The sequence below is a fragment of the Acinonyx jubatus genome, chromosome B1 (assembly GCF_027475565.1).
Source record: "Acinonyx jubatus isolate Ajub_Pintada_27869175 chromosome B1, VMU_Ajub_asm_v1.0, whole genome shotgun sequence".
Lineage (NCBI taxonomy): Eukaryota > Metazoa > Chordata > Mammalia > Carnivora > Felidae > Acinonyx > Acinonyx jubatus.
In genome coordinates this window covers 138,741,277-138,755,724 of record NC_069382.1, presented here as the reverse complement: position 1 = coordinate 138,755,724, position 14,448 = coordinate 138,741,277, and the positions used below count along the sequence as shown (strand labels likewise).

General features: G+C 41.4%; 1 protein-coding gene across 2 annotated transcripts in view; it reads left to right on the top strand.

The window, feature by feature from the left end:
• Nucleotides 1-14,448, top strand: part of FRAS1 (Fraser extracellular matrix complex subunit 1) — a 420,203-nt gene that overhangs the window by 198,209 nt on the left and 207,546 nt on the right. For both annotated transcript variants that reach the window (XM_053217214.1, XM_027058965.2), the window contains exon 15: nucleotides 10,256-10,399. In XM_053217214.1, the coding sequence (XP_053073189.1) occupies nucleotides 10,256-10,399 (144 nt within the window). The remainder of the gene's footprint in view (nucleotides 1-10,255; nucleotides 10,400-14,448) is intronic.

Genomic DNA, 14,448 nt, shown 5'->3' with positions numbered 1-14,448 from the left:
TCTTTGTTTATATTTCAATTTATGAGAATGAAAACCAAATAGCTTGCATTAAGAAACAAAGAGTTTTGTGCCATTTGTGTCTGATTTAAAATAAAATCCACTTTTCTATGTTATGGAGAAATAACTGTATTCTCACAAGTTAAAATCCTTTTATTTTTAAAAAATGCTCAAATTAAATGTTGAGAGTCTGGAATTTTTTTTCTTAGCCAAAATTATGGTATAATTAGAGGGAAAACTTAGGATAACTAAGCTTGTAAAATTTACATATAGGATGCTGGCCTAGCTGAGTTTTAAAAGCTGTAGTTTGAACAGAGGAACTTCTCAAGTTAATTATTTGTTGGAATTTTGTTTGACCAGAGCAGCCCAACCATTTGTGGAAATGAAGCACTGACCCTTGGAGCCAGGGCCAAAGCAGTGAAGATTTAATGGGTCTTGGCATTATGTTCCAGCATGTGGCTTAGCTCAGCCTAGTTGTACCTGGGGCAGAGCTCTTGGCAAAGGCATTTATGAAACTGTTGTTCTGAAATCCTCAAGAAGACAAGGATTCCCTTACCCCCTTGTTCTGTAGGGATGGTCACTGTGAAGCTATCATCCTCTGTGGCCCCTCCAACACCCCCCTAGAATTGGAGGGTCATCAGTCGCTCTTTCATTGCCAGATCACACATTCAGTTTGGGGGCCCAGCACATTCTACCACACTCTGCCTTCGCTCATTCTGTTCTGCTCTTTAAATTGTATGCATTGCTCAAGACTCTTCTGATATTCTATAGCAATTACGGTCTCTCACTTAATTGCTGAGTGTCTTGTAAGGGGGACTTATTGCTTCAAGTGATATTCTTGTCTCTTCCATTCTGTTCGTGCAAGGAATATTTGTTGAGTCTCTTTCATATACCTGGGAACTGGATATAGAGTGAATGGGCAGAAAACTGCCCTGGGGTTAAGGAACTTACTTTCTTGCAATGGGAGAAGAGTCAGTAAATAAGTATACAGATAATTTCAGATAGTTACCAGTCGATGAATTCATTACTATCAGTGCTATAAAGGCAGTTTTAAAAGGTATATTATAGAAAGTGACTGTTGAGGCAGGGAATGGTTTTATGCTTCTGAATTCCCCACAGTGCCAAGTGCATATAAGGCCCTCTGGAATAATCCTGTCAGCGATTCTTGGCTAGGTGTAGCCTGCGGAAAATTCCAGAATCTGTATTTTTCACACCTCTGTCTTATCTTTATCTCCCTCCACTTCAACTTAGTGGAGTGCTTTATCGGTGTGGGAAGGGTTACTCTTTAAAAAACAAAAAACAAAAAACCCACCTATCATTGGAAATTAAGTAGTATCCACAGAGTGTTTTAAGCCTTTCAGAACAGAGCACAACAGGATTGCCCTCCTAGAATGTATACTTCTTGAGTAAACTAGACCCAGTGAAACAGGTGACAATGGTAGTCCAAGGCCTCTCCCTCTTTGGACATTCATGTAAAGGTTAAGTAGAGAAGGAAAAAGCAGCTGGCGGTGTTGTGCCTGCGACCTTTGCTGTAGCAGGAGACTAGCTATGTTTGACATTTGCCTGTGCTGCTTACAGACCCTTGCTGCGTATGCCAAAAGACAAATGACAGACAGAAGTATCACATACCAGCAGAGAAAGCCCGCCACAAATGCAAGGGAGTTTATCTTCCAGACAGAGTCCATTCTTCCTGACAAATCTGAACCCCCAAATATTTTAGCTATGGATTGCAAACTAGTGACAAGACTTCTGGCTTTCTGCCCAGGTCCAAGGGTTCTCAGTTATTTTAACTAGGCCATATGGCATACATGGCATACATTCTTTCTCTCTTTTTCCTATTCCCCACCCCAACTCTCTCCCTGCACAACCTTCCCCTCCCTTTTTAGGCTGCCCACAGAGCAAACAGCACCTCCATGTTATCACTGTTGAGATCTGAGCAGGCTATGCTAGTGCAGCCAGGAAGTCTGAGAATTCTCCCCATCAAAAGCTTGGTTTTGGTTGGTGGTCCCTCTGGCTTTTCAATTTCTGTAGATAAATAGAATCAGGGTATCAGTGGAGAAATCAATAGCCATTTAATTAATGGGGGCTGAAAAAAAAAACAACCTAGGGAGTCCTAGCAGCTGTGGGTTGCCAATGGTCACAGTGGATAAGTGGAATCTGAGAGCTCCATTTGGCTCAAGCTGGGCCAAGGTGGTCACTGCATTTGAAAGCTCTTGTGGTGTTCTTGTGTTGTAGATTTAGAAGTACAGGTAGAGGGGCAGGAGATAGAAAAGATAACTTTAAGAACATTTCTTATGAGCTGAATGTCTGCCATTATCCTTGACTTATGTACCAATGCAAAGCTGGCCTGCATGTAAAATCTCTCTTCGTGTGTACCTGACAAAGCCTCTGCCCACTGGGAACTCATCCCTTTGGTCCAAGTTCTACCGAAGACCTTGCTGAAAATTGAAATATGTTACCCAAGATGAGTAAATCATTCAGCTATATCACAAATGTGGTTAATAGATTAATTAGCTATTTACCCAGCATGTGCCTTAAGGAAAAGGATTACAGGCTTATTTTTTTCCTCCCCTTTCAGTAAATTTTTCCCCTAAATACGAAATGAATTCATGTTTATTACAAAAAATAATTTGATGAAGTCAGTAAAATTCAAGGCACAATAAAAAATCAGCAAAAATCCCTGACTCAAACTGTCCCAAATTACTACTGTCAGTATTTTGGTGAATGTCTTCCCAATTTATGAGTGTGTGTGTGTGTGTGTGTGTGTGTGTGTGTGTGTGTGTTATGTACACAGATATACACACATTTATTTATTTTTCAAAGGTAAAATCACACTCTATATATAGTTTTATTGCCTGTTTTCCCCATGTTATTTATTATCCTTCTACAAAATCTTTTTAAAGCTGTTTTATAACTTTCCATCTGGGGCTATGCAAGAATTCATTTAGCCAGTCCTCTGTGGTGTGATGTTTGTTCCTAATTTTTCCATTATCATAAATAACCATGATGTAAACATTAAAATAATTTTTTTAATGTTTACTTATTTTTGAGAGAGACAGAGCATGAGTGGGGGAGGGGCAGAGAGAGAAGGGGACACACAATCTGAAGCAGGCTCCAGGCTCTGAGCTGTCAGCATAGAGCCCGGGGTGGGGCTCAAACTCAGGAACCATGAGATCATGACCTGAGCTGAAGTTGGATGCTTAACCAACCAGGCGCCCCACGATGTAAACAGTTGGTTTTTTTTAATATGACATTTATTGTCAAATTGGTTTCCATGCAACACCCAGTGCTCATCCCAACAGGTGCCCTCCTCAATGCCCATCACCCACTTTCCCCTCCCTCCCACCCCCCATCAACCTTCAGTTTATTCTCAGTTTTTAAGAGTCTCTTATGGTTTGGCTTCCTCCCGATGTAAACAGTTTTAATAGAAAATTGTGGAAAATATATTGGATTAGGCTAAGTTCTTCAATTTCTGGGTCCAAGTTATATATGTACTGTTGCATCCTTTGACACTTTAATATGTGACTGTCTTTTGAAAAAGTTATAACTTGTACTCCTGCTAGACACAAATGAGTGCCTACTTCCTACCACCCTTGTGAGTGCTAGGTGTTACGATTCTTCTTGTTTGTCAGGTTGATTGGCACAAAATGGAAGCTTGTTTAATTTCTTTCTTTTACTTATTCTTGGGATTCACATGAAGATGGTTGACTTAATCATACTTATGTGTTCATTTCCATCATTAGCCTGGGCCAGCTATGTCTCTTGCTTATCTATCTATGCCCATCTTTCTGCCCATCCTTTTTGCTCCTGTAACCTATTTCCATTTCTCCTCCCCCCAACCCCCCACTTAAGGAACTATTCTAATGCAATTTCATATGTATTGTGTGTGTGTGTGTGCTCTTTTTGTTTTGTATGCACCTATTTTAAATATTCATAAATAGGGGTGCCTGGGTGACTCAGTCAGTTAAGCATCTGACTTCAGCTTAGGTCATGATTTCACAGTTCATGGGTTCGAGCCCCGCGTTGGGCTCTGTGCTGACAGCTCAGAGTCTGGAGCCTACTTCAGATTCTGTGTATCCCTCTCTCTCTGCCCCTCCCCAACTAGTGCTCTGTCTCTGTCTCTCAAAAAATAAAACAAAAACGTTAAAAAAATAAAAAAAATAATAATAAAGAGAACTCTTTTAAATATTCATAAATATTGGTAAGTAGATATTTCATTCTTTTCCTTTTTTTTAATTTTAAAGACTTTATTTATTTATTTTTTAGAGCAGTTTTAAGTTCACAGCAAAATAAAAGGGGAGGCACAGAGATTTCCCAGTTACTCCCTGCTCTCACACACACATAGCCTCCCCTGTTATCACCATCCTCCAGCAGACTGGTATATTTGTTACCTTGATGAATCATTCTCCCCACTCCCCCCCCTTTTTTTTCTTTCTAAGCACTGTTTCTAAGATGTATACAGATCACTGTGTGTACATTTAATTGATTGCATATAGTTGCTGCTCTCTTGTTTACTTTGCATATCTCTGGCTATTTCTGAGGCAAAAGATTTTTTTCATGTATTTGTATTTTTTCTGTTATGAGCTCCCTCAAGTACATAGGACTTTTTGGAATGTACGGAGACCAAATATTCCCATTTCAGGGTATAAGGTTTTTTGTTGGCACAAGGAGGAAGGTTGGGGACAGAGACCCAGACTGGAGGGGAGAGGAGATTGCAGTAAAAGGATCAAAAATGATGATTACGCCTATGAACTTCCTTTCCTCTTAAATTTGTCTGGCATTTACGCTTCTTAGACAAGTAGCCTTGGCCTCCTGTGGGGCTGTACCAGGGGGTAAGGAGAGTAGTCTGCCCAGCACTTGGACTTCCCCTCAAGCACTCACCAAGCTATTCCAAAGGGCTTTTGTTAATGTGTTGTAGAGATTGCAAAGGAATAACTTTAGAGTATGAGTCCTCTGGAAAAGGCTGGAACCCCTTCTTGTAACTGCTGGAATGATCTCTGACAGTTCTGTTCACTTCCTTTCTAAGTGAACCTGCCTTTCCTGTAGTCTTTTCTGTCCTTTCCTCTCCTGTCTCCTGCTGCACTTTCATTTGTTCCCTTTATAATTACTTTGCTTTTCACACCCGTTAAAGCCACAGGTGCTAGGTCTCCCAGGGTATGTTACTCACTGCATCACCTGCCATGTTCTCTGTGTTCTCAAATGTGTCATCTCGCTAGCTCCCTGTGAGTTAGGTGCAACGAAGCTTATTCCCACTTTGCAGATTAGGAAAGCAAGGAATGGGGAAATTGATTGTAAGATACAACAAGAGCTTCCTATTGGAATTTTACCCACTATATCCTGATAATACTTTAGCACTTGGCAAGTACTTCCCAGTCATTTGTGTGATAAGAATGAAAGCTAGCAGTTGCTACAAAGTGGATCGGGGACGAAATGAAGGAATTTGACTTGTGGGTGGCATAGCTGCTTGTGCCTGCCGTTTGGGCTGCTTCTGTGTAGTTGTGAGTGAGAACCCCTTTGGTGGTTTGGAGATCTGAACTCAGCCTCAGTAGTAAACCTCAAAGGGTCTGCTGATCAAGTGTGCCAGTTCCCTGGGAATGGCAGAGAAACTTATTCCAAAAGACCATGGGGAAGGTGAGGGACCAAAGCTCCTTTTCATTCCTGAGGGGCATTTTGAACTGAAGGCTGAGTCCACTCGTGTCTGGATCCACTGCCTGAGGTCTGGGAGAGCTTTCCGGAAGATGAGAAGTGGCCCACAGGAAGTGCTTTTTATGCTTTCCTGGAAAAGGGCTGCATTGTCTGCTTAGAGAAGCACACGTTAAAATTTCTTTACAGCAATCTTCTATTTCAAAATTACCAAGTCACAAAAAGAAGTTTCTTATTTTTGGAGTAGGATTTCAATATAGAATTGCCAAAAGAAAAGTAATTCGTTCCTTTTCATTTTGAAATGGATTGCTCAGCAAGCCAGCACATGTCTTGCTATGCTCCAGAAAAGTCCGGGGCTTTCCTAAATAAATTATCTACTGCATGTGAGATAAGTAGATGGTTTTCTCTCATTAGCCGCCTTTTTAAATTTATTGCCACATTTTCACAATATCAATTCAAAAACCCTGGGTGATCGGACATGTATCACTAAGAGAAATTATGGTAAAAAGTCAGGGAGTGACCTTCTATTTTTCATAATAACCGAAGTGTAATAAAAGCCACATGTAAAATAAGCCTGGAAGAAGAGATTATCTGCAGTAACATATGTTCAGTGTTAGAAATTAGAAATCAATTGCAAAACACAGTAGGAGTATGTCATTTTAAGGAATGATAGCTCAAAAAAAAAAAAAAAAAAAGAAAAGAAAGAAAAGAAAAAGAAAAAGAAAGAAAGAAAGAAAAAGAAAAAGGAAATGACAGTTCATTATAGTCCTGTATTGAAGAAATAAAAATCCCATCTGCTGTCTTGACTAACCATGGAACATGCCTTTTGTTTGCTATGGAAAAAGAGATGGCCTGGCCTCATATTTGGTACTCTGTATAGATGTGGCATAAATAGTTGTCATCATAAGTAGATCTGTAACCCAATATTTATTAGGTAGATTTACAGCCTCAAGACTATCTACCTTCAGTTATCATATGTTCAGACTATGACCTCATGGTTAGTTGTTTCCATGTAGAAGGTAACTAACTGATAGGATAAATCCCTCATAACCAGTAAAAAAAAAAGACTGCTGGGTATCCATTTAACATACATTTAATGAATACTCACTTTGTACAAGTTATCAATCTGGACACTGGAGGTTTAAGATGATTCAAACCTGGCCCCTGTTTTGGAGGCTACTACATTTCATTGAAAGGCATTGCTTTGTAACCAAATGATCAGGACAATAGGATAAATACCATAGAGAATGTACAACATTCTGCAGGAACACAGAGGAAGGAAGTGACTGTTTGGACAAGTTCAATAAAGCTTCACAGAAGTAATAACAGCTTAGGCCTCTCAAGTGTAAGCTGTGTTATAAGGACTATGGAATGAGATGGAGGCATTGCCAACTGGGTGAATCCTGTGAAGGGCATCCAGAAACCACAGACAGGCGTACGGCATGCTTAGGGTACCCTGCTCCATAGATCTAGCTTGCTCAAGGGACATAGCAGAAGACAGGGCTGAAATGCTAAGTACAGCTCAGTTTGTGACAGGTTTAAGTGCCATCCCTAAGCCTGTAGCCTCTATCCTGCTCATCCTTTGGCCCTATTCTGATTTTCAACACTAGGGATAATGTTAAAAATGTGTAACAAGTAGTATGGCACAGATCAGATTGGTCAGAAGTCAGGGTGGGGGGGTACCTGAGACCCTCTCCTATGTCAGGACCTTTCAGGTCCTGAAGCACAGTGTCTTTCAGGATTCCCAGGAATGGAACCAGACTATCAGGGAGGGACCAGGATGATAGCCATTTACCAATCAGGTTGGAAGTATTTTTTACGATTTTAAAAGCCCGTGCAGCTAAGGGTCTACACTGCGATCAGCCGATTCCTGAAGAGAACTAGGGGGTTGTACTTTAATTTCTCATCTCCTCTGCACCCCCTGGACAAAAATGATTTCATGCCTCAAGAATGTCTTGAGTTAATTACTCTCTCCTCTCCCCACTGCAGAGCAAACTCTCTAAGAAGAAAAATTGATTAAAACTTTTACAGATGAAGTCCAAGGTCTTTACCCGGCGTGCCTGACAGTTGTGATCTGGTCCCTGTTGTCTTTTTAGTCTTTAGTTCTCATCATCCTCTCAGGCACTTTCTCCCTGGTGCAGTTTGCATAATGCTACCAATGAGCTCAAGTGATGGGGTGGTTTAAATGTTTCCTCTAGCAGACTTCTGACCGATGGCTAGCTGGGAAGGCCCCACAGGCTAGCACAACCTTGCATGTGGTAGATGCTTCTGTTGAATATCGATAGATTAGCCTGACATACCTTCTTAGGAGTGAAATTGGGTTTTTTATTTGCTTTTTTGTGTTTTTGTTGCTGTTGTTGTTGTTGTTTATTTTTAAGTAGTGTCTTTGAATCAACAATAAGGCAGAGGCACAAACAGTGATTGGCACTTCAGATGATGAGTAGAGTCATTAATTGAAGGGTAGCTGAATAAATGAATGACAGACAGATTTCATGTATGTTCAGGGTAGAACTTGTTACTGGGAGCTTTGTATCCACATCTTTAGTTATAATGTAGTTTTAGTAGCTTTTCCTAATATTGGCAGTGTTCCCATGTAACATTTATAAAATATAAATGAGATGTTAACTATAAGTGAAGTACCAAGTGTAGAGTAGAGTACCGAGCAGTGTGCTCAGCACAGAGTTAAATTAAATGGAAATGGATTTTGCCCTCATGAAGCTTACAGTCTAGCAAGGGAACCAGGTAATAAATAAGTAAACTTTCTTCCATCTCTGCTTTTCATCTGCTGTTGTCATCTCTTGCCTGGACCAGAGCAATGGCTTCCACACTGGTCTCTCTGCCTGCAGGCAAGTCCTTACACCCTCTCTACATGGCACCCAGAGAGAGCTTTAAAAATCGGGGTTTGTGTCTATCTTGTTTAATCCCATTCATGACTTCACATTACAATTAGGGTAAAATCCTTATTTCTTTCCATGATCTCCAAGGTCAAGTTTGATTGGGCCTCATCCTATCCTTCCAGCCATGAATCAGTCCACTGTGCCCCACCATTCCTCACTGTGATCCTCTGTGCCCTGCTGGTCTCACTGTGTCCACTAGCTTCAGCCACAGGGGCAGCCTTCTATTCCTTGCACCCCTAAACTCCTTCCTTTCTCAAAGGCTTTGTTGGTGCAAACCTAGAGCTGGCCACTTCCCATCTTTCAGATCCACCTAAAGTTGGTCCCTTCTACCCTTACCACTGTTATTCTTTATTGAAGAGTGCTTCTTGGAATTTAACAGAATTTGTAATTATCTCTAAATTTGTTGGGGGGGGGGGAAAGTTGTCTGAAATTAAGACTTTCCTGTGCAGTTGAAAGCTGAGAGGAGAGGATTGGATCTTGAGATTCTCAATGCAGGCACCCTTTTCTGATTCTAAAGGGATACCTAATTAAATTACTTAGGTGTATAGTTCCCAAGTCTCTTCCAATGAGCAAAAGAATTCTCTCTACCAATTTTGGTCAGAATGAATACCTCTGCAAATAGATTGTGCTCCACTGTGAAGCAAACATTTTGAAAACCAGGGTGCATTAACAGAAGCATGTGTTGGGCTTAACCATACAGACAGTGAACCAAATTTGAATATATCCAGTCATTTAGAATAGTCCTCTCTTTGCAGACATGCTAAGGTGAGAAGTAAGCCTAATAGTAATAAAAAAAAAAATCAAATTCTAAAAGAGGAGGACATTTAAAAAAAATATTTATTTATTTATTTCGAGAGAGAAAGAGAGAGAGAGCAGGGGAGGGGCAGAGATAGAGGGAGAGAGAGGATCCCAAACATGGGGCTTGATCCCACAAACCATGACATCATGACCTGAGCTGAAATCAAGAGTCAGATGCTGATGTTTAAACAACTGTGCCACCCAGGCACCCTGAGAAGGACATTTTTGAGTGTTAAAGGAAAAACTCTGGTTTAGGAACAATGTATGGTTAGAAAGTTAACTTGTAAGAGAAAGACTTTCAAGATATATGCCGAGAGCAGAAGCTGGTGGGGCAAACCAGAGACTAGGGGGACTAGAAGAGTAATGAGGAAGGACAGAAGGAAAGGGTTGGGGTAGGACAGAGAGAGAGAGAAGAGAGGGATGGAAAGAGGGGAGAGAGCAGTAAAAATCCAGAAGTACCAGGTCTTTCAAGGTTTAATCAAGGACAAAAGTACATGGCATTCGTCCTTGCTGATTCTTGATGGTGTTGAACGTAGGAGTAGTGATCCTGTCAATGGTTCATCATATGGTTACAAAAGGCAAGGTGGCAAGGTGATAGAGGGCCATCTGATTTCATTAGACAGACCATCTTTGTCTTGAAAATTATGATTCCCTTCCCTGTGATTCTCATTACTCAAAAGCCTCTGATTTCCTGTTCCAAGTCTCTTAGCAGTCATTTATGGAAGTTGTACTTCTGGCCAACAGAAATAGGTATCGTGGGGGGTGTTTTTTTTTTTTCTCCTGGGATATACATATGTGCATCGCGATTTAGGAATGAAGGCACCAACATCCTCCTTATAAATTCTAAAATCTTTGAAAGAAAAATTGCAACCAGCCCTTTCCACTGTAGACTGTTAACTGATTTTGCTGTTTGCCTGCAGTCTGCCATGAGTCCTGCTCTGCCTGCTGGGGTCCGACAGAGAAGCACTGCTTGGGCTGCAGAGACCCCCTCCAAGTGCTGAGGGAGGGCAGCTGTGACAGCAGCTGTGGCCTTGGGTTCTACAACAAGCAGGGGATCTGCAGTGGTAAGTGCCTGGCTTTGCATGCCAGAGCACCTTTTTTTTTGTTGTTTTTCTTCCAGCATCCCTCATTTTATTCTAATTAGAACGTTTCTTTTACTCAACCAATATGAAAATGGCTGGTAACATTGGCAGTGTTTTAGTAGTTTACAAAACACTTTTTTTCTGAACTGATAGGATCACCTTTAACACCCCCACTCTTCAACAGTTTGTTAGGTTAGGGTGTTCATTCTAGCCTCATCCTCTGAGACTCAGGCTGCTTGCTCCAGACTCTCAGCTGTAGGGAGAGGAACAAGGCTTCCTTCCTCCAATTTTGAAACTCCTCAACAGCACCAGACAGCCTTCCACATATGCATGTAAATAAAGACACTCTTAGACCAGCCAAAGGCAGACCCACCTCTGTGTTGGTGCCCCTGACTTAGCTGAAGCAGTTACTGTGTATTCTACCTTTAATGTCCATGGCATGACAGTAAGAGTTAACGTTTAATGCCCACGGCATGACAGTAAGAGTTAACCTAGTGTTTCCTTCCAAGCGCTTTACAAACATTACCCACTGGGGCGCCTGGGTGGCTCAATTGGTTGAGCATCCAACTTTGGCTCGGGTCATGATCTCACCACTCGTAGGTTCCAGCCCTGTGTCCAGCTCTGGGATGACAGCTCAGAGCCTGGAGTCTGCTTCGAATTCTGTGTCCCTTTCTTGCTCTGCCCCTCCCTTGCTTGTGCTCTGTCTCTCTCTCTCTCAAGAATAAATAAAACATTAAAAAATTAAAAAAAATAAAACATTACCCACTGAGAGGCAGAAAAGTATGGGGGGAAGAGCATGACCTTGGGCAGGTTACATAATCTCTCCATGTGTCAGTTTCCCTTTTGTAGAATGGAGGTAATAGTGGCAGCTGTGGTAGACAGAATAATGGCCCTCAAAGATGTCTATATCCTAATAGCCAGAACTTGTCAATATGGCTGCCTTAAATGGCAGAAGGGATTCTGTAGGTGTGATTAAGTTAAGGATCTTGAGATGGGAGAGCTGATCCTGAATTATCCGGGTGAGCCAGTTAACTGTAAGGGTCCTTCTAGGAGGGAGGCAGAAGGGTGGAAGTCTGAAAAGGAGATCTGAGACAGAAGCAAGAGTCGGGGTGATGCCAAGACGGGGCAGTGGGTATGCAGGCGGCCTCTAGACTTGGGGAAGAGACAAGGCAATGGATCTGCCCCTAGGGCTTCCATGCAGTCCTGCTGATGCCTTGGCTTTAGGACCTCTGACCTCTAAAGCTGTAAGATAATAAATTTGTGTTGACTTAAGCCACTGAGTTTGTGGTAATTTGTCACAGCAGCAGCAGGAAACTAACACACACCCGGCTCAGAAGGCTATTGGGAGGACTGAGTTGATATAGGCAGGCATTTAGCACAGTGCCTGGCACAGATTAAGTGCTGTGTTTGGTGTCTGTTCCTCACAACAGTTTCAGGAGATGGTTATTATTACCATCCTCATGGTCCAGAGGAGACAGAGAGGTTAAGAAACTCCCTTAAGGTCACATATCACTAATAAGGGGCAGAGTTGGGATTCAAGCCTAGGTCTTCTAGCTTTAGATTTTACTTGCCTCCCAACTGCTCTACTGGCTATAATGAGATACCTCCCTCTGCACCTCCCCTATTTTTCCCTACCTTCTCCTTCTCATTATTGTCTCTGGCTATCCTCTTCTTCCCCTTTCTCCCTGTCTTCCTGTCAGTCTTTAGATCAGCCGCTGCCCTGTGGCCATTGCCAAGTCCACAGGTAGGCACCTGATAGTGAATGAAAGGTTTGAATTGAGTTTACTGTGATGGTCATACCTACAGGAAGGCTGTGATGCGTTTTTTTTTTTTTTTTTAACAAAGTCCCACTAAATCAATAAAAACGTACAGCCCATAAAACTTTCTTGAGTTATTGTCCTCGTTTTGTTTACTGAGCAGGGCAACAGCAAAAATGAGATGATCTTTGGGATTTGACAAATCCACTTGTCTTAGGAAAGAGAGATAGCCCCTGGCAGCTGCTTGCTTAAAGCTGTGCAGAGATCCATCAGCATCACTGGTGTGAAAAATCTCACTTGATGTGGACGAGTCACAGGTGGCTTTTGTGTAGCTTCAGGAGAAAACAAGGAAAGAAGGGCCAGGCTGCCATTAGCCTGAGCATTTTAATCTTTTTCTGCCAGCATCACTTTCCTGCTCAATTAATCCAGATGCATTCTCTAAAGGTCAGCACATGTCAAATTTGCACAAATCCAAAGGCATTTAGCTTGTAAGTCCCCAAGGAAGCTGGCTACTGTCACTGATGAGGGGTGGTGACACTGACCTGCTACTGAGACGATATTATCTGGATTGAGAAAGCAACTTTTGCTGGGGAAACAGGTATTTAAAGGGAAGGCTTGAAAAAAAAGGAGGGATTAGTGTGAGCCTTGAGGTGGTGAGAAGTGGAAATCTACTTTGGCTAAGAAGTTGGATGAAGAAAGCCAGACCTCCTTACTGACAGAACAAATTAAAAAAGAAGACTACTGAACAGGTGGCTTAGGGAGGGAATACACATCTGGAATGCTATCTGTATACATTTTGAAACAAAGCATCAGAAAAAAAAAAGCCTTCCAAATAGGAGGATGGACCATTGCTGACATTAGTCAGCCAACCAGTCAATTAATCAACAGGTAATTACTGAATGCCTGCCATTTGCTTAGCATGATGCAAGACTTTGTGATACCATTGACATTGACCAACAGGCCTTTTGATAAAGACTGGAGTTTACACTTTTCATAAAATTCTTAGAGTTCTCTAAGTTTGTGTCAAATGCCTTCAGAAGTGTTTGTATAAATATTTTCCCAAACATCAGTGAACCAAGTCACTGGTATCGGAATGTTAATTAAAATGTCTGATGCTGATAATGCTGACTTATTTCCAGTTCAGTTCAGTGCTATTCAAGATAAAGGCCAGCCAGTGTTAGTTTAATAATTTATAACCGAGCAGCCCATATCTGTAGAAATCTCAAAGTCAAGTGCTGAGAAAAATCCAGCACAACCTGTCATAAACGGTGGTATGCCCTGGCTGAAAGAATTTATAGCAACCAAGTTCATTGGTGGTTCATGCTTTGAGTTTTACAAATGTTAGGTATAAAGGGTGGGGAAATTCAAAGGACAAAAACCTCCTCATTCTTTAGTCTTTTAAGTACTTATGCTATTACGAAGGGCTTTTCTGACTCTAGCTAACATAATAAATCAAAGTAAGTTCAGAGGTTTCTGTTAGCCATTCTCTCTCTCTTCCTTCCTCTTCTCCTTTGTCTCTCTTTCCTTCCTTTTATATTCATTTCCCTTCCTCACCAAGGCAACTATTTTAATTTTTTTATCTCTTTGTTTTTATGGTGTCATGTAAAATGGGTATTCTCTTGAGTATATATACCTTTTTTTCCCCCTTAAATGATCTTGTGTCATGAAGTTCAGGTTATCTTTTTTTCACTCAGCATTATGGTTTATGAGTCAGCCATGTTGCTATCTCATCTAGCCCTTTGCTTCTCACTCCTTGGTCTGCGTCCCCCATAGCTCACTCATCCACTGTCCATGAGGGACTCCCCACCTCCCTCCATCCCCATGCTGTCACTAGAGAGCACCAGTGAAAAGCCTCAAACATTCCCTTTTATGAACCTGTGTGGAAGGTTCCTGGGGATGGGTAATCTGGGAGCAGAATTGTTTGTTTCCTATCTCTGCATATTCTTTATTAGACTAAGTAGTACCAGGTAGCTTACCAGCTTCTATAATCTTAAGTGTGAAGGTTGTCTCATCTCCACATCCTTGCTACTGTTTGGCATTATCATCAAGCTTCAGATTTTTTTTTTTCCTTCTGGTTAATAGATATACTGGGACGTCCCATTTTAATTTGCATTTTTCTGATTATTAATGAGTTTGAGAGTATCTTCAACTCCAATTGGACTGGGATCCCCACCCCCAAGGCCATTTTGACTTTAAGTCCTATATTAAATTGGATATCCTGGTAGGTGTACCTGCCAGCTATGTTATGGTTAGTTCAATGAATAATTATCTGGT